The sequence below is a fragment of the Carya illinoinensis genome, chromosome 3 (genome assembly GCF_018687715.1).
Source record: "Carya illinoinensis cultivar Pawnee chromosome 3, C.illinoinensisPawnee_v1, whole genome shotgun sequence".
Classification (NCBI taxonomy): Eukaryota; Viridiplantae; Streptophyta; class Magnoliopsida; order Fagales; family Juglandaceae; genus Carya; species Carya illinoinensis.
The window spans coordinates 1,151,371-1,177,962 of record NC_056754.1 but is presented as its reverse complement, the minus strand read 5'-3'; the positions used below and the strand labels follow the sequence as shown (position 1 = coordinate 1,177,962).

Genomic DNA, 26,592 nt, shown 5'->3' with positions numbered 1-26,592 from the left:
TGATTGATAGGCAAATAAAGAAATATCAAACAAATGTTTGATTTTACGATGCCACATTAGCTAAGGTTCCATGTTCATAAGAAGAACGAAAACATGAAAAGAGGTCATCATAATGTGATTTCATCATGTCCATGACAATTCAGCTATGGGTTAGCAAGATTAGCATTGAAAATTTCCCATCGGAAAAGAAAATTTCACCAAAGGAGAGTCGCGGAAAACAATTATCAAAAAAAGAAACGGGAACCTACCCAACTTTTAAAACAAAGCGTCGGCTCAATGCAAGCTGCTTTAACTGTAAAAATTTTGACAAGTGTTTCCATGAAATATCAAATACCGAAACACAGAATCCCGACAATATTAATACACCAGCAATGAATATAAAAAGTAGGACCCAAACAATGTAGAGACCTGGTCAAATATATAAAATATTCTTTAATTCCAACAATCAAAGTGCATCCATCATATGATAAGCTAATTAATTTATACAAGTAAATCTACAAATGAGATAGTGTTGTTCATGCTAGCTAATCGTTAGTAAATGGGAGATGTATACTCAAATGGTGCAATGATCTTTCAAGACTTGCCTAGCAAGATCAAATGCTCCGCTCTTTTTGTAGATCAGATGCAGGTTATAAGCTGCTTCTCTGCGGAGGTCACAATATCCCGGCTTCCGATTTTCCACAATGTCTGGATCCTCACAGGGAAGCTTTGGTATGGGGTAATCTTTTGCATGAGTTGCAAGCACTTTTTCGTAATATAACGCAGCAAGAGTTACAAGGCCAACATGATGATACGCCCTGGCTATGTTATATAACGCTTCCTGCATAAAGGCTTTCTAAGTCAGCCAATTTCCCTTTCCCAAAAAGTTTTCCAGAACGGGGCTCACATGACATAAAGCACTTTCTATTAAGAAGACAAATACGGTCTTTGGGTAAAATAAGATCCCCTTATTGACATCAAAACACACTCGTCAAAAGAGTATCCATTCTGTCAAAAGATGCCTCTTGGTAAAAACATCTAAGCTCCACAGTGGCTTCAGGTTTTGTTTCCCTCTAACCATTTCAGGTGTTTTAATGAAGAATTTGCGACTATTAAACCTTTTTACAACTCCATTAAGTATTCAGACATCTTATTACTGGCATATATAAAGCATCCAATAATTATGTGGATGCCTATAACAACCTCAAAAGCATGCATACCAAACTTAAAAGTAAAATAGGATTACTAAACTGAACCTGGCTGTTTTCACAAAGATGTACGTTGTTGTAGAGGAAAGCCAAGCCTTGCGCAAGACACTGATGCTTGTTTTGAAGTCTGAATCCTAGTGCTAAATTAATCAAGGAAGTTCCTGCAGTAAAAACAACATTATGTTACGTTTCAAATTCAACTAGATTAAATGCATAACAACAATGCATTTATATGCAGCACTCAAATGAAGATATAGAAAATAATGGAAAATAAAGGGCCTCACCAACACAAAGATTAACTAATGGATTCTCTGGCAGCAGTTTATAAGCTTCAAGGTATTTACTTGAAGCATGCTGATGATTGCTGGCCATGGTAAACTGATGTCCATAGATGATAATGGGTGGTACACAATCTTGGAGTTTACCAAGCATACCGCGTAGAAATTTAAAATGCCTTGAATCCCGATTCTCCAGTCTGCAAGATAGAATACAGATCAAAGGATGATTTAGCCTTGTTTGGGTAATGAGACGAGATGAGAAGTTCTCAAAACTTCTTGCAATTTTCTTCCCAAACATCACTCAAACACAAATCTTCAACTTTTTCATATAACCATTACAACTTTTACAAACTTCAAAACAAAACACAAAAATCAATACAACTTTTTCAAGTTTCAAAACAAAAATTATATTAAAAAAATTATATTCAAACAATTTTTTTAACTTTATAATAATTTTATTCAAACCTTTTCTCTCTCTTTTCCCAAAACTCAACAAAACATCTTAACTTAAACTGTAACAGCCCGCTAGAAATTCAATTGTGGAATTTCTATTGACTTTAGAAACCTCATGAAGACTCTATAAGTTTTCACGAATCCATTAATCATATAGGTTTAGTATAACTACATAGTTAATGTTATTACTCATTATGGTATCAGAAGTGTGTTTTTTATTATTGAAGATAGTTAGAAGTGTCTAAATGTATTATGGTTTGTGCCATTAGACTCGGTGGGTTATTTAAGGTCTTATGGCGCAATAACTCTTTTTCATATTTTCGAACGAAACGTCTGTTCAAAACTGTAGATATTATTGGATAAAAATATCTTGAGCTAATTTTTGTGGATATTATTGGATAAAAATATCTTAAACTAATTTTATAAATATTATTAGATAAAAATATTTTGAACTAATTTCGTGGATATTATTAGATAAAAATATCTTGAGTTGATTTTTGTAGATATTATTGGGTAAGAGAGTCCTACACTTAACTCTCACTCCAGGTAGGAGAGACTTACACTTAACTCTCACTCCGGGTAAGAGAGACTTACACTCAACTCTCACTTCAGCCTCATCTCTTCCATATCTCATCTATAAGTATCTCCAGCCAAACCCACACGAAATTATCTTCATTTACAATTTCCATTGAAAGAATACCAAACACTCTCTCTCGGACAGCTTTTAGGTGTTCTTTTGCATACCTATTTCGAAACTTTTGTGAAGTATTATTTTATTATTTCGAAACAAAATTACAGAAATTTGACTCTTTGCCTCAATCTTTAAACGCTCTTACTCTTCAAAAATATGCATGTATTTCCTATCTAAAGGAGTAGCCACTCGAAAAGAAGATTTAAGCAAGGATTTTAAATATCTGTTCTCTCGCTTTAGTGCTTCTATCTTCATGTTTGACTCCAGAAGAAGCCGTTGAAAGATAAAAATATTCTCGTTGAGTTTGTCAACTCCACCAGTCCTGGATTGTAGTCGTTGAGAATATGCGATAATGGTTGATGAGTATCGGGTACCAAGACTCACAAGCTCGTAGATAATTTCATTATCTAACTTATTAGTCAGATCATTATTGGATTGCATTATAGCACATACGGAAGAAGCAGAAATAACTGATGAACGAGGTGCAGAATACCTCATATATTGGTAATGAGAAGATTGCTGAGCCATTGCAAAGTGAGAAAGCAGAAAGAGATTGCAGAGTAAGAATGCAGACTAATTTCAGAAAAGTGAAGAAGATGAGATGCGAAAGAAGATGAACTGAATAATTCTTTTATAGAGAAAATTATGACGAATCATCTCTCGTGAAACATTTCTCTACAAGAGACAAGAGCAATGTAGTATCATAGCTGCGGCGCCTGATAACTACAGAAGAGCAAGTAGTGTCATAGCTATGCGGTGCCTGCCAGCTATAGAAGACCTGTAAAAATCCTAGGGATCAGAGTTGTCTGGTCTAAAACGGAGGGCCACCGCTTTCGTTAAAAGTTAACAGCTTAATTTTAATGAATTTTCTACTAACTATGGTATTTACAAGAACACTTAAAGTATATCACCTATGTTTTTCTAAAGAAGAGTTTCAGAAAATTATTTACTTGAAGTTTAGGTTTGGAGAGTATGTCGATACAACTTGGCCAACTTTGTGGAAAGAAGTATAATATAATTGTTGGTTAAAGTAAGAGAGTTAAAAAAAAAATGACAGTCTCAAAGGTAGATATATACGGGATAAACAGCAGGTTGGTAAGCAACACCTATTCCCTAACGTGTTATTTCTTATTTACTTCAATTTCGAAGACGAAATCTTTTTTTTAGGAGGGGAGATTGTAACAGCCCACTAAAAATTCAATTGTGAAATTTCTATTGACTTTAGGAACCTCATGAAGACTTTATAAGTTTTCACGAATCCATTAATCATATAGGTTTAGTCTAACTACATAGTTAGTGTTATTACTCATTATGGTATCATAAGTGTGTTTTTTATTATTGGAGATAGTTAGAAGTGTCTAAATGTATTATGGTTTGTGCCATTAGACTTGGTGGGTTATTTAAGGTCTTATGGCGCAATAACTCTTTTTCATATTTTCGAATGAAACGTCTGTTCAAAACTGTAAATATTATTAGATAAAAATATTTTGAACTAATTTTTGTGGATATTATTGGATAAAAATATCTTAAACTAATTTTGTGGATATTATTAGATAAAAATATCTTAAGCTAATTTCGTGGATATTATTGGGTAAAAATATCTTGAGTTGATTTTTGTAAATATTATTGGGTAAGAGAGTCCTACACTTAACTCTCACTCCGGGTGGGAGAGACTTACACTTAACTCTCACTCCAAGTAAGAGAGACCTACACTCAACTCTCACTCTAGTCTCATCTCTTCCATATCTCATCCATAAGTATCTCCAGCCAAACCCCCACGAAATTATCTTCATTTACACTTTCCATTGAAAGAATACCAAACACTCTCTCTCGAACAGCTTTTAGGTGTTCTTTTGCATGCCAATTTCGAAGTTTTTGTAAGTATTTTATCATAAAGTCTCATTCATATAAGTTGTTCATTTTTTAGTCTAGTTTACATGGATATCTTATTTGTCTCATTTGAAAATCATTTGGTCAGTTAAATATTATGTAAACTATAAAAAGGTCATTCTGGGAGATAAACTGGAGAATATGTTATAATTGGGAGTTTTTGACCAAGCTAATGGATAGATATTGGTCCGAAATTTTTATGGAGTATTGTTAACATGTGTATATGATTATTGGTTGAGGAGTTTTGCATGATTAAAGGTTTTGATGAAATATTTTCTTAGATTTAGAAACTTAGAAACTGGAAGAGGAAAAACAGTTTCTGTTTTGAGAAAGTTTAACTCTTTGGTGGTCTAAACCTATTCCAATGACTTTGATAATTTTATTGGAGGATCCTAAGTATCTTATATACATGTTATATTATTATTTTGAAAATATTTCATGTTAGTTTCAAAGATATGAAATTTTATGCAAAGAGATATTCAGATAAGCCAAAGTGTGGATGTTATTGGCTAAATTTATGTTTTGGTTAATTTTTAACCATGTGATCTTGAATTAGGAGCTTATATATGTTTTAGGACATCTTTTTAAACCATGTGATGATTTGGTTTGAAGATCACATCTTTATAAGTCATAAATCAAAAGGTTAATCAAAACAAGTTAGAAACAAAAATCAATGGAAATAGCATATAGGAATTTCGGCCCTATGAAGTTTTAATAGTTGTAATTAGTTTTAAATTTTTCTAAATTGATATTTGAGTTAAGGATAAAATTTACATGAGGCATGTAAATTTTGGTGACTTTTGGAATTAGTATGCAAAATCCTTAAGTTATGGGTAAAACGGTCATTTTCTTACATAAGTTAGTATTTTCCATATTTCAAATTATTAGTGACTTAGTGCTAACTTTTAAAATCACTAATTACAGTTCCTTGTGATCGCGCTTGAGGTTTTATAAGAAACGCGGAGATCGAGGTAAGTTAGCTTTTAACTTACTAGCAGTCTACTGTGTATGTGTGCTAAGTAAAGGAACTATAGTGTATATATGTGTTATCATATATGTCATGCCATGCCAAGTTATCACGTAATTGTCTGTTATACAGAATTTATTCCGTCATCAATTTTTATCTATTACATAATATATTCTGTCATGTATTGCTGTACATTACAAGTACGTCATGCTAAGTATGTCATCTATTACATGTATGTCAAGTCATGTAATATTCACTATTGCAAGTATGTCATGTTAAATATGTTGTCTATTATATGTTATGCTATGTTATAAAATGTTTCTATCTCAAGTTGGGCATGTATTTCAATTTATGTTCAAGTCACGTTATGTTATGTCAGGACTTCTGTTCTTTCGTATTTCAGTCACGTTTCATCTTGAATTACATTCAGTTTCGTGGGGTCCACAACAACTGTGGCACACAAAGTATGGGATCACAGCAATTGTGACGCATACACTACGTAAGACACAGCAATTGTGACACGTAGAATACATGGGGCCACAACAACTGTGGAGTATGTATTTAACAGCAATTGTGACCCGTAGAATACATGGGGCCACAACAACTGTGAAGTATGTATTTAACTGCATTGTGACGCGTAGAATACATGGGGCCACAACAACTGTGGAGTATGTATTTACACATAGAATACATGGGGCCACAACAACTGTGGAGTATGTATTTAACTGCATTGTAACGTGTAGAATACATGGGACCACAACAACTGTGGAGTATGTATTTACACATAGAATACATGGGGCCACAACAACTGTGGAGTATGTATTTTTCATGTTAAGTCAAGTTTCAAAACAAGTTCATGACAAGTCAAGTTTCAGATTAAGTTAATGTCAAGACAAGTTTAGTTCACGTTTCAATTTAAGTTATGTCAATTATGCTATGTTGTACGCCAAGTTATGCTTTAATTATTTATGAATTTGATTATGCATTTATGTTTTTACTGTCATCCATGCATCATTAGCCTGTGTGGAAGTTTTTTGTTAACTTGCTGATATTTGTAATCAAATCTCACTGTGGTAGTCCCAACTACCATTCCTCCCGAATGGTAGATCTTGTTACAGGACCTGAAGGAGAATCAGGACCTGACCAACTAGACATAGTTGACTAAGTGACGGTGCGACGTCAATGTCAATATAGTAGTTAACGTAAATTACTACTTGTATGATGAAGTTGCATCTCCAGTACTTTTTGGATCATAACCATTTTGAACCAGTGTTGTGATCTTAGTTGTTCAATGGGTCTTTATATATGAAGTATGTTTTAAGCATTTGGAATATTTTCAGTTTGGTGCATAGTATTGCTAAAGAAAAAATTTATCCGTAGTTGTTCAATGGGTCTTTATATATGAAGTATGTTTTAAGCATTTGGAATATTTTCAGTTTGGTGCATAGTATTGCTAAAGAAAAAATTTATCCGCTGCGAATATTGCATAATGTTAGATGCATATTAGGAACATTGCATTTTATATATCATGAACAGGGGCAGGTAATCTTGTGTTGCATGTCTCGACGTTTTAAATGTTCATCCGATCCCAAACGGAATTTGGGGGCGTCACATAAACCATTTCACTATTATTCATAAAATTATGAGATACTCCAAATATCCAAACGAGATAATGTTGAAAATGCAGAATGCCCTCTTACTAAAATACCAGGAGTACTCTGAAGATATAACACTTGAATGTCAGCCATATGTTATATTCCCATACATTCTTATAAGTATATTCACTCGGTATAGTCAGTATACTAATTAGCAGTCCAACAGTCAGGTAGAAAGGAAACAAATGCACCTACTACGCATATTAATACTTTTAGTAAAGTATCGGAAAGCCTGTTGTATGGAGGAAAAAAAAAAAAAAAAAAACACTTGGGAACTAGATGAGGTAATCAGATAGAGAATTTGAAGTCTGATATGCGACATTAACTGTAGATTCTAACTCAGCCTTTTATACAGTTTGGTGTGAATTCCCTATCTGGTCACCAGCTACAAAAAGCATACACCATGTGACCTTGTTCTCAAACTATACCTTACACCAGTTATTGTCCATCTTACATATCTCCAATCACATCAACACTCCTTTATCAGACCCACTAGCTCCTATTTTTCTTTTATCGATAAACAAAATTTTATTGAGCATCATATAGGCAAAGACCCGAGTATACAGGACATATACAAGAGCATCACCTATGCGGGCTAGTTTAGCGACACAAGGAAGTCATTAAAAGACATGCCATTAAAGTCAATTACAATCAACCAATGGAATAAAGTACTGAAAAATAAACTTCTAATCACATCCATTGACCACTCTCGATCTTCAAAAATTTTGGCATTCCTCTCCCTCCAAATACACCACCATGGACAATTGGGACCATCTTCCACACTTTTTCAATCTAAGGGTTGCTCCAGATGCCTTGCCAAGAAGCTAGAACTTCAATTACCCTTTTCGGCATCACCCAAGCCAATCCCAACCAAGCAAAGAAGTCATTCCACAATGTTATAGCAATCTCACAATGAAATAATAGATGATCTACGGACTCTCCACTCTCTTTGTACATACAACACCAATCCATGACTATGATGTGGCATTTCCGTAGGTTTTCTATTGTAAGGATCTTCCCTAATGAAGCCGTCCATACAAAACAATTTGCCTTCAAAGGTGCTTTCATCTTCCAAATACTCTTCCATGGGAATGAATTTGTATTATGTGTGATCATGGCTTGATAGTTTTTTCTTTTATGAGTATGATCATGGCTTGACAGTAGGAGCGGACAGTGAACTTTCCTTTCTTACAAGGACACCAACAAATTGTGTCTTCAACTCCCCTTGTTATATGGATAGAGTACACTAAATCATAGAATTCCAAGAAAGCATCAACTTCCCAGTCTTGTACGTCTCTGAAAAATATAACGTTCCATTGGGGAGCACCAAGAGATAGAATTAATAGATCCACAATTGAAGCTTCTTTCATTCTTGCTATACTCCCTTGAACCTAAAATATTTTTACCCTAATTCAATAAAATTAATATGGAGATCTTTGCTCATTTATACACATTTTCCATTGAATGCCTAATTAAGGAAATATTTTCCCTAATTAATTGTCCAGGCATATAACCAAATTGATCATTTGACAGCACTGTCCTGCCATAATCTTTATTTGATCACTCTCTCCCAATTAAAAGGCAGACAAGAATAATAAAACAAAATCAGGTGCCTAAATAGATTAAGCTATTTCAGAACAAGTAAAAAAACATTATAAATGTATTTTGCAAATGTAAAGGTCAAGTACCTTGAAATTACTTTGTAATAGCAATTCCAGGCAGCAAGGCTGTAAGGATGCTGCTGAACGATGTATTTTACACAGTCAAATCCATGCTTAGGATCTGTGGTGTTGTAAGCTATCTCTGTAGAATATTAGAGAAGTATCCCACCTTAGTAATGGCAAAAGATATTCACGTCTTCCTTCTTTAAAGAACATTAAATCAAAGTCTTTTGAGGAAGGTATCCTTCTAACAGAATTTTAAATTGGCTTCCGCACAAATAGCAGAATCCTTAATCCAAGAAGGGAGTTAAAAAGAAAGACAACTTCTATAGAGTTGATGACTTACGAGCTCCAAGAGATCGAAGCTCCTCTTTCTTCTCTGCAGACAGCATGTTATGAGCCAATCTTAAAGTGAGGTTAATAATCTCCAATGCTTCCCAGTATCTTCGCAAGGAAGCCAGTGATTTACACAACTATAATTGACAAAATGAAGAAGGTCAGAGCATACAAAATTATTAAAAAAAGAAAAAGAAAAGCAAAGCAAAGAAAGAGTTGAATAATAACTAACATCTATTATAAGGCGATGATGCTCTTCATCTTTCAAAAGATCAGGCAAGGGAGGTTCTCGGAGCACTTCTTGCTGAAAGAATCACAGATGGGATATATCCCGGTTGATCAGGCTAAAATCTTACAATTTATCGCCAAGGCTGTTCATTCCTTAAGCACGTCAAAACAAAGCAAAATACAATATATACCGGAGACTCATCATCCCTAGAATCATCACTTTGCCAATCAGCCCCTGAAGCCAGTGCCTCGGCTCTCTTTTTTTCCCTTAATGTTGCCTTCTTCTGAAGTAACCGCCTTGCTCTGGCAGCTTTTGACCTTATACAAGCATAGAAAAAAAAAACTCAAACTATAATAGAATAGAACAAAAAAAGAAAGCTAAATAAAATATATTTGTTTGAAGACAATAACAAGTGAGACTAGGATTTAGAATACTAAACTAGTGAGGATTGAAACCATGTGAGGGAAGAGATTTCAGAGATTTTAGAACACCACTACTCAAGCACGCATTAATAAATCTAATTTCGATAAAGTAATAATTAATTATGGTAATAATAAATCTACTACTCAAGCACGTTGGAGTTTTTCTAGTTTTTTCCATCTTTTTAGTCGCTATATGTAGGTATTTCCTCTTGTATACTATTACTTCCTGTGTACTTGGCTATGCCTATTTATGGTAATAAAACTCTTATTAATTATAAATAAAAGTCATAATTAATTAAGACGAAACAAAAGACTGTAGTGCTAGCACTACAGATACACAGATATATCATATATGTAGTCAATACAAAACAAGGCAAAATTCACTACTCACAGATCCGACGAGGCAGCGACCGGTCTAAATCCACAAAATACATTCTCCGTTTCTTGATCGTCCAGTACTCTAACTCTTTCAAACAGAACTTTTCTTGAGAGTCTCTTTTTCACTTTAACCTAAATGAAGCATCAATTATGAAAAAAGAAATAAGCCAACTGACTATTTTGTGGGATCCCATTCACCACCTTCCTATATACAATATGGGTTAATACACTTATATTTGACTATTGTGAATTGCAATTTATTTAAGTTTCAGGTTGTGTTTGCTTCTTCCCTTTAGGGATGTATATTCAGTTACAAGCACGCATGCAAAAAGGGATTTTGTGCTTTAGGTACAATGTTTTTTTTATAGGTAAAATAAATTTTAGGTACATTGTTGGGCCATTTTTTGGTGCCTTTGTCTTTTAAGAGATTCTTTTTTCCGAGAAGGTGGCAATTATTCGGAGAAACTCTTTATTTTGAGCCATTCTATATATCTTGGTGGGTGAGAGAGAGTATTTGAATTGTGTCTCGTAATTACCTTAGGATGAAGAGTTTCAACATACAATGACTCGCGAACTAAAGGGAAGACTGCATCCACAAAGTCCTCAAGCATCCCTTTAGCTCTATATATGTGAGCAAGCTTCAATTTCACCTTTTCATTCAGCCACCATGGTTTAGATTTTTCAGGAGGTATGTTGATAGAGTCTGCAAATATAAACCAAAAGACGTGAAAATAGTTCGTTTAAGCAGTGCTGCACGTAACAAAATTATAAGGAATAGAACGCTTCAAACTAAAGTACCTAAATTTTTTGGAGTAAGCAACGATATTGCTTCATCTTCTTTAGATTCTTCCAGGAGGAGGGAAGCAAGAGTTAATCTGGCATTGACATTATCCTCAAGCATTTGTAGAGCTGAATTGGAAAAACTAGTCAGTTTTGTTTTTTTTTTTTTTTTTTTAGAAGAAGTTTTGTAGGAGAAAAAGTGAATAAGTTCCTTTTCTCGCCATTCTTGTGATAATAGAGTGGCCATACTTATAAAAAAAAAAAATAGCCACAGTTTTAGATGGTGCAAACATAAAACTTCACGCTAAATCTTGCATTGACATGATACTGTAGCATGTGTTCTTAAGTATTTTCCTTTTTCTCAATATTTTTTTCTTCTAGCATATCCAGATAGAGAAAGCTTCATACAGAGCCAATCAGATGTCCCACGGTAACTTAATGGCTCCTTTATTGTTTGGGAAAACTTCATAGAAACCCCCTTGTGACTTTTCCTATTTTGACATTAAAATCCTACTTTCCAATCATAAGTCCTGCCTTTGTTTAATCTCTAGCAAATCTCACTCTCCAATCATCATTTTGGAGACAAACCCACGCCCTTCATATGTTCCAATTTTAAAATTACGCTTCCAGATATTGATTCACTCCCAAATATCAGTTGGAGTTGAGCTTACCTTTGTACAAGAAGAGAATTGCTTGCAATCTTTCTTTCAAGGATGAGTAACACTGAGCAATTTTCAGATATAAGAAACCCTGCATGAAACAAAGCAACATTATTGGCAGCAAAAATAGAAAGATGTTCAAAACAAAAATATACAAAATAAATTTACAAGGAAACTGATTAAAGCACCAAGACAACCAAGACCAGCTAAGAACATTCGTTAATGCACTATCACCCAAGTTCGTAACAAAACTTTTCGTCTCATAAATTTTTCCCTTAGCCTATAGGAACTTGATTTAACAAGAGGCTCAAACCGGAAGCAACCCATGTACAAAGGATGTCCACCAAAGAGACAAACCCTTGAAAGGTCATAGCTTACAAAGGATGTCCACCAAAGAGACAAACCCTTGAAAGGTCATAGCTTACAAGTCAACAACAAAACAGAACTTGATAACGTAGAATCAAAGTTTCATCATGCAATCACAACTCAATGCCCTCAAGGCACATCCTCTCACACAAGCATCACATCACACACAAAGGTTGTTGCAGGACTGCAGATCTCCAAAACAGTATTGGGCACCACCAACAAATTCTATGTCCAAACAACATATAACAGAGAGCAGAGTTCCTTAGTTACCATCAATGGAAAAGACAAAATTTCACATGATATCCCAGAACTTTTACACATAAAGCATCACCTACAGGGACCCCTTATGCAAAATGTCAAGAATCATCCACTAACCAATTATCAAAAGCTAAAATGAATGAGTTTGCAGCGGCAAATTCATGTATGGAAAGTTCATACATCAGAGTTTTTGGATAAGGTAAATTTTATTCCAGGCGTAAAAGAGTGCAACCCATGTACACCAGAAGTATGCAATAAGAACAACCATCTTGTAACACAACAGAATTATTCACTGATAGTTCAATATCTTGTAACGACCTGACATATTTCAGTAGTACAGCACAGCTAAATTGAGAAGCACAACAGTTCTTATTCATGCACATTATCAGCTGACAACATAAGATGCAGCAAGAAAGATGCATATAGTTCCCATATTAAAGCATAATTTTTCTTACATTGTCACCTTCAGCACTTCCTTCCAACATCAGATAGCACTTCAATGCAGAGCTATAATGTTCAAGATTCATCAATGAGTCTGCAGCTTCAGTGATCAAGTCAGCATGATCGTTTATGCTTTTGTGCAGCAAAACACCAAAGAGAGCCTATAAATAATGCAAAGATCCTAGGGAATAAGTATAATGATTAACCATTCAGAAGTGAGAACGCATTAAAAATAAGTAACAGCACATCACATGAATCACCACCACTTACAAAATAGATGAACTCGATGTAGGTAAATAAACAAAAATAATTCAATCAACATTAAACGGCAAACCACCGAAAGCACTCCAAGACTACTTTCTTTTTTTCCTTTTTGCTAAGCAAAGATACCATGTTTTATTAAAAAAACACCGGGGGCGCATCCCAAGTACACCGTAGGTATGCAATGCAGAGCGGACACTTATTTTAAGGAAGGGTAGGGTAGTAAGGACTAGTACAACCTACAAAAGATGCTAAACTGACTAAAGCAGAGTGGAAGTTTAACTTGGCTAAATCAGAATTGGTTTATGTTGGTGGTGTGGAAGAGATTGGGGCGTTCAGATGCAGGATGGCATCTTTGCATATGAAGTATTTGGATCTTCCCCTGATGGCTTCCTGTGAGGCAAAGTCAATATGGGATGGCATTGTTGAGAATTTAGGGTTGTATATATGCATGCAAATGGAGGAAACCAAACCAAATGGCAAAAACCACTTTTAATTTGTCTGAGCATGAACCAGAGACCTTGATGGGAAACACCTGAAATCACAAACATCAGTCTAAATGATAGGCCAGTGAAATCTGAAATCACATTGCTGCAGGACATTTCCCACATCAGGCTAAAGGCAGGAGAGCTCCTCCAAATCAAGAATAGGCCACTAAATGATCGTTTTATGGTCAAATTGGAATTAACCTTTATGGTAGGAAATGAAAGATATAAGGTGAATATATAAGCCCACATGGCCCAAAGGGATTCAGTTCTACTGGGAATGCCATGAAGCTAACTGAATTCTATGAGATACCTCAGAATGAATATTAAATTAAACAGAAAGAATAAATGATTTGGCCAATGATGGTACGCAAAGTATTCTCTGTCAATCCCTTTTAACATGTCCAGAGTTATGGCTTCTTAAGATAATTGCGAGTTCCCGTGAATTATAATCAACAATAGTAACAATTAGTATAAAGTACAAATGTAGCAAACCTCTGCCTTCTCCAAATTTTTAAGGTGAACATGACAGATTCCTTCTTTTACTGTCAAATTCAAAGGTGGCTCTTTTCCTGAACAGTAGATCAGGTTTGCATGCTCAATAAGTTGGAGAGCTTTTTCATAAGAATTGCATTCCATGAATATGGCAGCTAGCAGATCAATCACACTCAAATCAGCTTCACTTGGATGACTTTTAACATAATCCTCAAGAATGCGGACAGAATGTTCAAGCTGACCACATTTCTGGTACAACTGGAAGAAAAGCAAGACAAAAAAAATAATCTTAATGGACAGTTGTTTGCGAAAAATAAATCACTAAAATATCAGAATTAGACAAAACCCCCATATACTTGCAGTTAACTCTAAAAAACGTTCTCTCAAAAGAGTCATTAATGAAATGAAACAGCAGAAAGATGTATTTAACATTGTCAAATTAAAACCAGAGCAGTGGACAATAACCACATATATGCATAAACTGAATCAACTCCATTATTAAAAAGATGAAAATCAAAACAAATTGCACAAACAGAAAAATGTACTAGTCAAGGGAAATAAATATGAGCATTGAAAGTTCAGCTATTTCTTTCACCCCAAAGTTTCAAAACAAGAAACATATATTAGAAAGTGCCTGCGGATAAAGGATGAGGGTGCCCAGAAGGAAAATTCGAAAAATATAGGAAATTACAAATTAAATCCAAAAGTTAAGAAGATTAATACAATCTTAAAATGAGTCCAAAGAAGCAGAAGTATGAACTGAAGTCCATTTAAACAAGGCCTTCAAAAAACTCAATTTGATAGCTCTGATGGACTTCTCTTTACCTTCAAATGTAAAGTATATAAAGTTTCCCTGATGCAACAATAACGTGGCAAAAATCATGTCCAACAGTACCAACATTAAAAGAAAGCAACCTTCTATGGCACCAAGCTTCACAAAGGTGGCAGCGTTCTCCGCCAATACATAAACCGATAGGAAATGATGGGAATAGAGTAGGAAGCAGGGGCTGTTATATATGCTCTCTGCCAATGTGATACTCCAAATTGTGAAGCTATTTCATTAAGTCCCACGTTAGGTGGGTGGATTATGAAAGCAACCATATGTTGAATCCCATATTAATTGGATGCTAGAGTATCACACATTGGTTGCATCTTAGGTGGAACTGGGCTTTTTGTAATTATAAGTGAAACCACTCAATTATAACTACCACCAATCCTTTTTGTTTTATAAGTAACTACCACCAATCCTTTTAGAATATATTGCATCTGTGTTTAGTGTTTCCCCAGGTCGTTACAGCCACTCAACCAACAACATAAACTGTTTAGAAAATCCAAAAAAAATGTACTTTACAATAAGTAGATATAAATAAACATAGAAATTTTATTAAGAAAATTATTCCATCTAAAGAAAAGACCACATTGATATCAACTAAGCATATTCAAGGCTGCCCCCAAGTGGCTGCTGTTTGGAGGATAATTCTTTTGTGCATTATGTGGTGTATTTGGATGGAAAGAAATGATCGGTGCTTTGAAGATAGGGAGCGCGCAATGGAGGAACTTCAGAAATTTTTTGTACAAACCTTATTGCTTTGGTTTTCAGCCATTGTGCTTAATGGAACTAGTGTTCATGATTTTCTGTCTTTAATTTTTGGTTCCTAGAATGTATTTAGGTGTTCTTTTGTATACTTACTATGTACACGGGCTTGATCTACTTCACTCGTATGAATAAAATTTTCATTTTACTTATAAAAAAAATATCAACTAAGCAAAGCAAAAGAACACATAAAACAACATGGCTACATATGATGGTATCATGTGCAAATTCAAATCAAATTTGTGAGGGCTTTTATTCACAAGAAAAAAGGTAAAACCTTCGCCCCTTTCTTGAGTGCTTCAATGTTATCAAGATTAAGTTGATATATTTGTTCATATGACTCTGCAGCTTTTTGATAATCTCCAAGCGCAACATGGATTGATGCACGATGAGATCTTAGAGTAATATCCTTAGGCTCCGCCGTTATTGCTTTAGAAAGGCAATAATTAGCTTGACCAATGTTTCCTTGTTCACTGCATTTGAAAGTCCACAATTCTTTTCATGCATATACAAGTAGGGAGGCAAATAGTTACAAACATAAAAATAATTAAACATGTCAAAAACAATGCTATCAATTAGAAAATGTACATATAGAATCCTCGATTGTGTTAATTGACAGGGAAAAAGAAGTTCTTAATGGGGAACTCGCAGTGTGCTAGTTGCAATTTAGTGAAGAAGAAGAGAAGGTTGGGCACGAACACACTAAAGAAGTAGATATTTCTCGTCCCAATTGACTAGTGAAATTTTTTATTTCCTAAAAAGAGAGAGAGACAGACAGACAGAAAGTCAGTCAGAAGACTAGGGAGGTACTGTAACTGCTACTCATCTCCTAATTCAGCTCCTTGAAAAACAAAAAGACAAGTGAAAAGACTGAAAATAAAATTAGCAACGATGATTATTTCTACTCAAACAAGTAAAAATAATAGCAACAATGATACTTTTATAAAGTAGAATTAGCCTGATTTACTACATTAAATTGATCATCCATTTCAATGCATCTATCCAAGAAAAAATCTTAAGACAAAATGAAGGAACAAAAGATGAAAAATGTATACAGCAATGTTCTTTTTTAGCAATTTTCTTTCTAAAGTATAAATCTAAATATGATTAACATGTCAAAACATTTTATGTTGACACTACTAATAGACCAATATATATATATATATATATATTTATAGGTATAATAGACCAATATATATTACCAAGATAAAACTTTTTTTTTTTTATAAGTATTACCAAGATGAAACTTTGATCCAGAAAAATATGCCAGAACCTAGTTAATCATCTCGATCAAACTGGTTTGAATCTAAAACCTAAGGCTTTCCGAACACCATGATTAACACAATTAGTCAAACCTCCACATCAAAGATGCAAGTTATGTCATTTCAAGTCGTGAAAGCATCAATGAACATCTCGTAGCTGCTCCAGGTCTACAAGAGTCTTGCCATGCTTGAACTGACAGCATGTTTAAGATCAAATGACAAACAGGGATATTAAATATCAAACAACCAAGCCTAAAAATATGAATCTCTGCATAAGTTTCATATGCACCTCAGATACATCATTCATAATAAAAATCAAATGGGGCTACAATTAGAAGAAAATGCTGTTGAATGCATAAGATCAAGGTATAAAATTAAAAAAACAAAGAACCCACAACCATGAGAAACCTTACATGGACCAGGTAAGAAGCCGCTTCCATAGGGATGAATTTTTTGGTTTCAAATGCGCAGAAATCATGTAGAAATTTGAGGCTTTCTTATCATCACCAAGTGCATTATGGACAAGTCCAAGGGTGTGATACGGGTCAGGCAAATTTGGTGCTAGCCTAATAACTTCATGCAACACTGATTTGGCCTGCAACAAAAAATTTGAGAGATGTTAGCGGACAAAAACTATTGAACGATGAAGGCTGAAGTAATACTTCCCTAGAACCTTCCCTAAATCAAATACAACTAAAACTGCCATGCCAAAGATCCCACACCTAAAAGATAAATTTCTGCTGAGAGTTGAGTAAACTCTGAAAGGTAATTGCTGAAGAACATTATAACCAAGGAGCAATGTCTTGCAATGCAGATTTTCGAAAGATGACAAGCATTATGCATGGAGGAAATGTGTTGTCTAGCAACAGCCAGATTTCTAATGCAGATATACTTTTACTTTATAAATCGAAGACAATTGAAGAGTGCCTGGCAGACAAAATGAATAGTGAATAGCTAAGAATCTCAAGGCATATTAACAAAAATATACAACTCTCAGTAGACAGCCGCAAAGATGCATTACTTTTCTGAAGAGATACTTATCTTAGAAGCAAACTAGCAATTTCATCTAATACCCAAAAAATTAATGCTCAACAACAAAATTCATCAAGCATCTTACCTCTTCAAAACAACCATGTGCATAATGAAGAGTGGCATCTCCAAGCATTCTTGTAATTTCAGGGCTGAGTTTATTCTTTGACCCTTTCCGCCTACCCCTTTTCTTAGGCTGCATAAGGGACATAATAAATAAAAAGGTGGCGCATAACCTTTAATTCCTTTTCACTCTAGACTATCACAATTTGATATCCTTCCAAAGTACAATCAGTATTTGCAATTTATGTAAATTGGAAATCCTAAAGCATTTGAAAAACAGTATAAGAGCAACCAGGAAGTCAGTCCTGCCATAGCATAAGAAGAAGCAGCTAGTGCTAAGAGCTTTTTTTTTAGCTATCTCTGTTTTTTCCAGCGGAAGTCTAAGGCCATTATTTGAGAGTGAAGAAAGCAACCAATAATGATAGCATATATCCAATACCTTCTTGTAACACCCCAATCCCACATTGGGAATATAGATAAGCCACAAATAGGGGGCAGGTTATAAAGGCATTCAATGGGTACTGAGTCCCACATTTGCTACCTGCTAGGTGAAACTGAGCTTCGTAAGTGATTCTAAAAAAGCTTCAGATTGACTAGTCGTTTTTGGTGCAGATCTGGCAAACACTTTTTTGGGCCGTTACATATGGTATCAAAGCCACCTAGTAAGATAACAGTTTGAAACAAAAGCACTGCATAACATGGCCCTGACGAGGGCATCACAAATAGAAGAGAGAGTTTGTAACACCCCAGTCACACATTGAGAATATAAATAATCCACATAGAGTGGGTAGGTTATAAAAGGTAGCAATGGGTACTAGTCCTATATTGGCTACTTACTAGGTGAAATTGGGTTTTATAAGTGCTTCTAGGGAAGCTTTAAACTGGCTAGTCTTTTTGGGGTTATTGCACAGATGTGGCCAGCGCTTTCTCAAGGTCATTACACTTTTTGTTTCCTTCTTTAAGTTCTCAGGGTGGACTGTCACCTGGGGTTGGGGGGGTTGGGTGTTGTGTGCTTGGCTGAAGAATCAACATACATGTCTTTATTTATAATTGCCTATCCCACCTTTATAGAAGTACATAACTGCATGTTACTTTCCTAAGAGGCCTTGACACTGCATTTTTTCTAGGCTTTATTATATCTTTGAATATTCATAACTTTTAATGGTATCAGATAATTGTTTTTTCAAGAGTAAAGGGAAAAAACGCAAGTAAGATAATAGTAAGAAGATTAAAGCCATCAGGTCAAAAGGAAAACTTTTTTTTTTTAATAAGTAAACGGTAGTATTAATAATAATAGGCATAGCCCAAGTACACAAGATGGTATACAAAAGATAAGACCTATTTAGGTCGCTATAGAAGTCGCAAGGAAATCATGTACATTTAGACCATTAAAGTCTATAGCTAAGGTCCACAGAAATAAAGTACTGAAAAAATAGCAACGAAGCTCCTCTGATGTGCGCTCCTTATCTTCGAAAGTTCTCTCATTGCGCTCTTGCCAAATACACCACATAATGCAAATAGGGATCATCTTCCACACCGCTTTGATTTGAGAATCTCCGCCCGGCATCACCCAACTGGCCAATAACTCAACCACTGACTCCGGCATTACCCAGCTTATCTCTACTCGACTGAAGACTTCATACCACAAAGCTCTAGCTGACTCACAATGTAACAGGAGATGGTTCACTAACTCGCCAGATTTCTTACACATACAACACCAATCGGTAATGATAATCCGACGCTTACGGAAGTTATCGGTAATCAAAATCTTTCCTAACGCTGCTGTCCAAGTGAAGAAACGAGCTTTGGGAGGCACCTTATTCCTCCACAAGCTTTTCCATGGGAAAAGAGAATTTGGTATAGTTGTAAGGGCCTTATAAAAAGAGCGAACCGAGAAAGTACCCTTACCCACAGGTTTCCACCACAGCTTATCTTCATGCCTTCCGTTCATCTTCATAGAGTACACTCGATTGAAAAAATCCCCGAAGCTGTTTACTTCCCAATCCTGTGTTGTTCTACAGAAAATGATATTCTAATGGACTTGATCCCCAGAACGAACCAGAAGATCCGCCACCGAAGCTTCTAGGTCAGAAGCCACTCGGAATACCGACGGAAAAGAATCCTTCAAAGCCTCCTCCCCGCACCATATATCTCTCCAAAATTTTATACGTGTGCCCTCCCCCACCAAAAGTTTCATATGGTTGGCAAAAACCCCCCACCCTCCTCTTATATGCTTCCAAATCCCCACCCCACAAGGCCCTGTCCCCTCTCTAGTGCACCATCCCCCCCCATAAGCTGCCATGTTTGCTCTCAACAACTAATTTCCATAAAACTTCCGGTTCCATATTGTACCTCCATAACCATTTCCCGAGCAATGCCCAATTAAAAGTTTTTAGGTTCTTTAGCCCCAACCCACCTGAGGAAATAGGTCTGCAAACCTTATCCCAACTGATTAAGTGAAACTCGAATTCATCTCCCATCCCACTCCACAGGAATTCACGGTACAACCTTTCTATCTGAGCTGCCACGGAAGCTGGAATAGGGAATAAAGATAGAAAATATGTAGGTAAGTTAGACAGAGTACTCTTAATCAGGGTCACACGGCCTCCTTTTGACAAATACAATCTCTTCCACCCAGCCAATCTTCGTTCTATCTTCTCAATCACTGGGTCCTAGATAGCAACAGATCGTGAAACGGCCCCCAACGGTAGTCCTAGATAGGTCATAGGGAGAGTAGCGACCTTACATCCCAAAATACTAGCCAAATGTCGAGTGCTACTGACATTCCCAGCAGGAACTAGCTCTGATTTATCAAAGTTCACTCTCAAACCTGACGCTGCTTCAAAGCATAACAAAAGTGCTTTCAAAGTCCTAAGTTGTTCTTGTTCAGCCTCACAGAAGACTAAAGTGTCATCTGCAAAAAGTAAGTGGGATATCGAGATTAGACCCCTATTCAGATCACCCACTGAAAATCCAGCCAGCAGACCATTGGTAACTAACGCCGTTAACATCCTACTTAACCCCCTGATGATGATGACAAAGAGTAATGGGGATAGTGGATCCCCCTGTCTTAACCCCCTCGAGCTGTTAAAGAAACCTTCTGGACTGCCATTGATCAACACTGAAAAACTTGCCGTTGAGATGCACCATCTAATCCACCTACACCATTTTTCCCCAAACACACACCTCTTCAATAAATGAATTAGGAATTCCCAATTTACATGGTCATATGCCTTTTCCATGTCTAGCTTACAAATGATCCATGCAATACCAGACTTTAATCTACTATCCAGGCATTCATTGGCTATTAAGACCGAATCTAGAATTTGACGACCTCTAACAAAGGCATTTTGTGGTTTGGAAATTATATTACCAATGGCTTCACCCAACCTGTTTGCTAGTACTTTTGAGATGATTTTATAAATCCCATTAATGAGACTAACGGGCCTAAAGTCCTTCACTTCCGAAGCCTCGGTCTTCTTTGGAATTAAGGCAATAAAAGTCGCATTCAAGCTTTTCTTAAATTTCCCCCACAAGAAAAGTTCCTTAAAGACATTCATAATATCCTCTTTTACCACCTCCCAGCAAGATTGAAAGAAACCCATCGAGAAACCGTCTGGTCCTGGTGCTTTATCTTTTCCCATTCGTCTGATCACTTTATACACCTCCTCTTCCTCAAAAGCTCTTTCCAACCATGAAGTTGTGTGTGGCTCAATCAAATCAAATTCAAGTCCATCCAATTTTGGCCTCCATCCCTCTCTTTCTGTAAATAGCTCTTCAAAAAAATTCAGCACATGTTCTCGGATCACAAGAACCTCCTTACATTCACTACCATTAATTTTCAGCATCTCGATGGTATTATTCCTCCTATTAGAGTTTGCCACTCTATGGAAGAATTTTATATTTCGATCCCCTTCATTCAGCCACACCGCTCTTGACTTCTGCCTCCAAGAGATCTCTTCAAGAGATAAAACCCCTTCGAGCTCGGCGGTCAACACTGCCCTTCTAGAAATTTCCTCTGCGGTAAGCGATCTATCTTCATTGAGCCTTTCTAGAACCTGTAATTCCTCCATCTTGTTTTTCTTTTGTTCCCCTACATCTCCAAAACTTTGGGTATTCCAAAGTTTTAGATCCTCCTTAAGAGCCTTCAATTTGCCTACGAGAATATGAGAGGGAGTACCATTAAACTGATAAAAAGACCACCAATTCCTTACCCTGTCCACAAATCCTTCACTTTTCAACCACATGTTTTCAAACTTGAAATAACGACACCCGCTATGAATGCCTCCTCCATCCAGTAAAATTGGAAAATGATCTGAGCATAGGCGCGGTAATCGCCTCTGACATACCTCCGGATAATGACATTCTCATTCCGGCGATATTAAAAATCTATCCAACCGAGACCATGTCTGACTATTAGACCAAGTAAAAAGACCACCCATGAGTGGAAGGTCCACCACATTCAAGTCAAATATGCAGTCGGAAAACTCTGTCATCGCTGGTCGTAGTCTTCTGACCCCAGATCTTTCACTGGGGAATCTTATAACATTAAAATCCCCTCCTATGCACATAGGAAGGTCCCACCAGCTGTGTACACCAGCCAATTCTTCCCATAGGAGATGCCGGTTGTTGTCTACATTCGGACCATAAATTCCTGCAAAAGCCCACAAAAAATTATCCTCTACCATCTTAAAAGAACAGGCCACCGTATAATCCCCTATGAACTCCTCCATCTTTACCACTACCCTTTTATCCCACATCACAACGATACCCCCCGAAGCCCCATTCGAAGCCAGATAGACCCAATCTACATAAGGACAATGCCATACACTTCTCACTATATTTCTAGTCACCAATTTCAATTTGGTTTCCTGTAAACAAATAATATCCGCCCGCCAATCTCGCAGCAAGTTTTTTATACGAGCTCGCTTATTACTCTCGTTCAACCTCCGAACATTCCAAGACACGATTTTTGGCTTCATAAAGAAATACAAGTACCCTTCCCTTTGACCCTTTCACGACTTGAACTTCCCTCATTCAAATACCAATTCAGTCTCTTAAGCTCCCTACTTTTCTTAGCACCCTTATTCTTAGAATGCGAATGTCCCACCTCAATAGCTGTGAGGAGCGCCATAAATTGTTCTTCACAACCCACACACTCCATACCCACTATATGTTGAATATCCTTTACCTTTTTAAACACCCAATCCGACATCTCACCTTCGTTGGGTAACAAACAGTCTAGAGGAAACGGATTCCTCTCCCCATACGCCTCAACCAGATTAGGACCCTCCCATTCCAGCACTGTCTCCACCATCTCCATCCCATCCGAAGGTTGGCTTTCCTCTGGAGTGTCAGGAACCAACAACAAATCAGTGTTATCTATCCCCCCTACCTCTACTTGTTTGGTCGATGGGTTCTGTGTGTTTACAACTGGTAATGATGGTCCCGATAGCTTGTTTTCTTCGCTAAGCATCACGGGGTCCTGACTCTTTTCCGTTCCAAACTCTGAAAAAGATTCCAGATGTTCACCAAATACACCAGGGACCTCAACTTGGGGTGATACCATCACCACATTTAATTTCGGCTGATTCTATGCAAGAAACTCCGGAAAAAAAAAAAAAAAAAAAAAAAAAAAAAAAAAAAAACCGACATCGGGTTCCTAAGCTCAGCATTTTCCTCCACCCGTGACGGCAGAATCTGCTCCTCTGCTGTCGCCCACGTTGTCTGTACCACCGGGAAAGGCTTCGCCGTCGTTATCTGTTCAACCTGGACCTGGGTCAACATCGGGTTCTTTGGTTCCGACGTAGCAGGGTCGGGTTGATATGTCCAGATCTTCCAAGCCTTTGTGGCTTTCGGCCCACGGGAAGGCCCCGAGTCCTTAAGATTAAAGGGTAAGGCTTCAGAATTAGAAAGTGAAGGTCCTGGCCCATTGGGAAGGTGATTTTCAGATCCCGGCCCATGGGAAGGCCTTTCTTTGAAAGCCACTCCAACCCCCCCATCCAAGCCCACTCCCGGTCCATTATGTGCCCGCCCCCACTCTTTCCTTATTAGATGGTCTATCTTCATTTGCAGTACATCTATCTGTGACTTAGCTTCCCAAAGGAGTTTCAGCGTCTCCCCATCAGTCACACCTCCTACATGTCTGCTGCCAACTTGCCCCTGTACAAGGCATGGCTCTCTGTCAAGGACCTGTCCCATAGCCTCATCATCATGTACGAGCCTACCTTCACATTCAAGCCGAGCCACCTGCGGCTGTACCACCATCAGTGTCTCCCTGTAAGACTGAGGATTCGCCTTGGTAGACTTCTTCATCAGACTTACATTCTGTCTCTTTACATCTGCAAGCTCCCACAACATCTCCCCCATTTTACTCCAACCATAACCCTCTTCCTCCGGGACGAAGATGAACTTCCTCCTCCCTCCAACACCATATTCCACCACTGCCAGATAACGTCCTCTCTCATTTGAACACCGTTGAGCAATAAAGCTACTACTGCCTTCCCTTATTGTGGTGTAAAAATCGATTTTTTCATCCTTAGAGCACCCATCCATGGCCTTAGCGAGCCATGATACTGCTAAAGGTCCCAGGACTACACTAGCCACCATCTTCCACGTCCTTTCCGTGATAACCACCCTGCCCCCCTCCTTAAGCAAAGTGAAACATTTAGAACCTATAACTAACTCCTTACACGAATGCATGACCATTACAGAAAACCAGAACAACCGTCGTGAGGACCGTCGCTAACCACCCAAACTAACGCCAGGAAACTATTAGCACGCTAAACATCCTCGAGAGAAAAAGTGTACGGAGAGAGAGAGAGAGAGACCTTCCATTTTTTTCAGCCTCTTTAAATGATTCTGAAATTGAAAAAGTTATGATAAAAATAAATAAATAAATAACCAGAAAATAATGTATGGAAATAACTAATGTAAAGTTTGCGCCTACTTTGAAGACCAAATTAAAGCTCTATTCACTATGATTGAGGCGAGCCACGTGCTCAAAACCAAATCAAGTTTCAAGAAAAGCAAGGAGTTGAAGCGTCTTTCATGGGCAATTAACTACGACACTAAGGGGGGTAGTTCAAGTCGAGGGAAGACTAAAGGGAGGGCATTGTGAAGACGGTCTTGTAGAGGGATTTGAATTAGTTGTACGGGAAACAAGGGGCTGGGATTGGGGAGGTGTGTTCCATTCCAATTCAGGTTTGGTGTATTTAGGGTAGTTTTCACGGGCTTTTGGGTGATTCGGGGCACTCTAGTATGGGCTAGGTGTTTTCTTGTATACGTCCAGTGTACTTGGTTACTCCTATTGATATATATAATATTTTTACTTATCAAATAAAAAATAAAAAATTTGCGCCTATTTTTCATTGTGATGCTTACAAAATTCAGAATAACAATTACTATCAGATTCCACACCTTCCTTGATTTCCTTCGAACACCATAGTTCATGGCTTCCATTATTTCATCTACGATTGCTCCAGATATATCTTCTTGCCTGGCCTTCTTCGAATTTTCTTCACTGTTTGGAAGAGCTTGATATAATCAATCCAGAAAATAAAAATTCCAACCTCACATGAAAGGAATAAGAAATAAAAACAAAGAAACTAAAACTTAAATCCTTAAGAGATGGAATTCTTACCGCTGATTATTGGCAAGTGATTTTCGTTTTTTCTCAGCCAGAGCTTCATACTCAAGGCGCTCGAATTGCTCATATGGTTGGACACCAGAATCAGCATCATCTTCCACAAAGTCCAAGGGATTTATCCCATCTTTAAATCTGAAAGTATACTCCCCTTCATCATCATTGTCCTCTTCTTCTCCTCCTTCTTCTTCTTCCTCTTGTCCCTCTTCTTCTTCCTCTTCTTCTTCTTCCCTAACATCTACTTTCATGCCGTCTTCAACACCCATAGCAAGAGAGCCTTTCAAAGTACCTTCAAGTTCAAGAATTTCATCAAACAATTGATAAAATGATTAAAAAAATCCAAATAACCGAAGATATATACAAAACTTATCAATCTTGCCCCCACCACATATGGATTGTATGTTACTTTACTTAGCATATAACTTTCTTTTCAAACTAAATTCCAAACCACAAAAATCTTCACTAGCCGTGAAACTCAAAAAAAAATAAAATAAATTCGATGACCCAAACAGACAACAAGCTCACGTTCTCCATATAACCAGTGCACACAAAATCCCCAAATCATAAATTCAATCGAATTTCATCAGAATTCAAGAAATCAAAATAAAGGAAAAAAAAAAAAAAAAAAATCAATTCTCACATTGGGAGGTGTGGCTGTGAACGGGGCGGAGACAACCGACATTTGATATAGAGGGAGAGAGAGAGGGACTTACCGGAGTGCGGTGGTGCTGGCCCAACCAAGTAGGCGGCTTGACAGAGAAGTCGCGGTGAGAAGGGGCAATTGCGGTTTGACAGTGGAGCGTGGCTTGATTGGATGGTGTTGTGCGGCGGTGCACGAAAAGTGTAAAAGAAGGAGATTGGACGGCAGTGAGATACCGGAGAGAGAGAGAGAGAGAGAGTTTCCAAGAGAGAAAAGAGTGAAGGGGTCGCAGTGTCGCCCGTTACCGTTGCAGAGAAGAGAGTTTGGTTTTCTTATTTCTCGGCTGGAGATGAGAAATATAATGTAATAGAATTTATAATTTATATATTAAATTGTTTTATAATTCTAAAGTCTGATTTGTTAGATTTAAATACTTAATTAGGGTTTAAAATTAAAAATGCTATATG

The 26,592-nt window shown here is 37.0% G+C and overlaps 1 protein-coding gene across 2 annotated transcripts; it reads right to left on the bottom strand.

The window, feature by feature from the left end:
- Positions 1–372: 372 nt before the first annotated feature.
- On the bottom strand, positions 373–26,477 carry LOC122302304 (general transcription factor 3C polypeptide 3). Of its 2 annotated transcripts, none has more exons than XM_043113496.1 (19): positions 26,126–26,477; positions 25,483–25,774; positions 25,260–25,362; positions 17,866–17,973; positions 17,162–17,343; positions 15,764–15,959; positions 13,893–14,150; positions 12,666–12,812; positions 11,599–11,677; positions 10,946–11,056; positions 10,684–10,850; positions 10,161–10,279; positions 9,538–9,664; positions 9,351–9,422; positions 9,129–9,255; positions 8,810–8,924; positions 1,472–1,662; positions 1,236–1,348; positions 373–820 (listed from the first exon to the last, which is right to left on the bottom strand). In XM_043113496.1, exons 2-19 carry the CDS (start codon positions 25,749–25,751, stop codon positions 554–556), a joined length of 2,751 nt encoding a protein of 916 aa, XP_042969430.1. In that variant the 5' UTR covers positions 25,752–25,774; positions 26,126–26,477; the 3' UTR covers positions 373–553. The 2 variants fall into 2 exon arrangements, with proteins under 2 accessions (XP_042969430.1, XP_042969429.1); XM_043113495.1 differs by having other exon boundaries at positions 26,199–26,477.
- Positions 26,478–26,592: the final 115 nt, after the last annotated feature.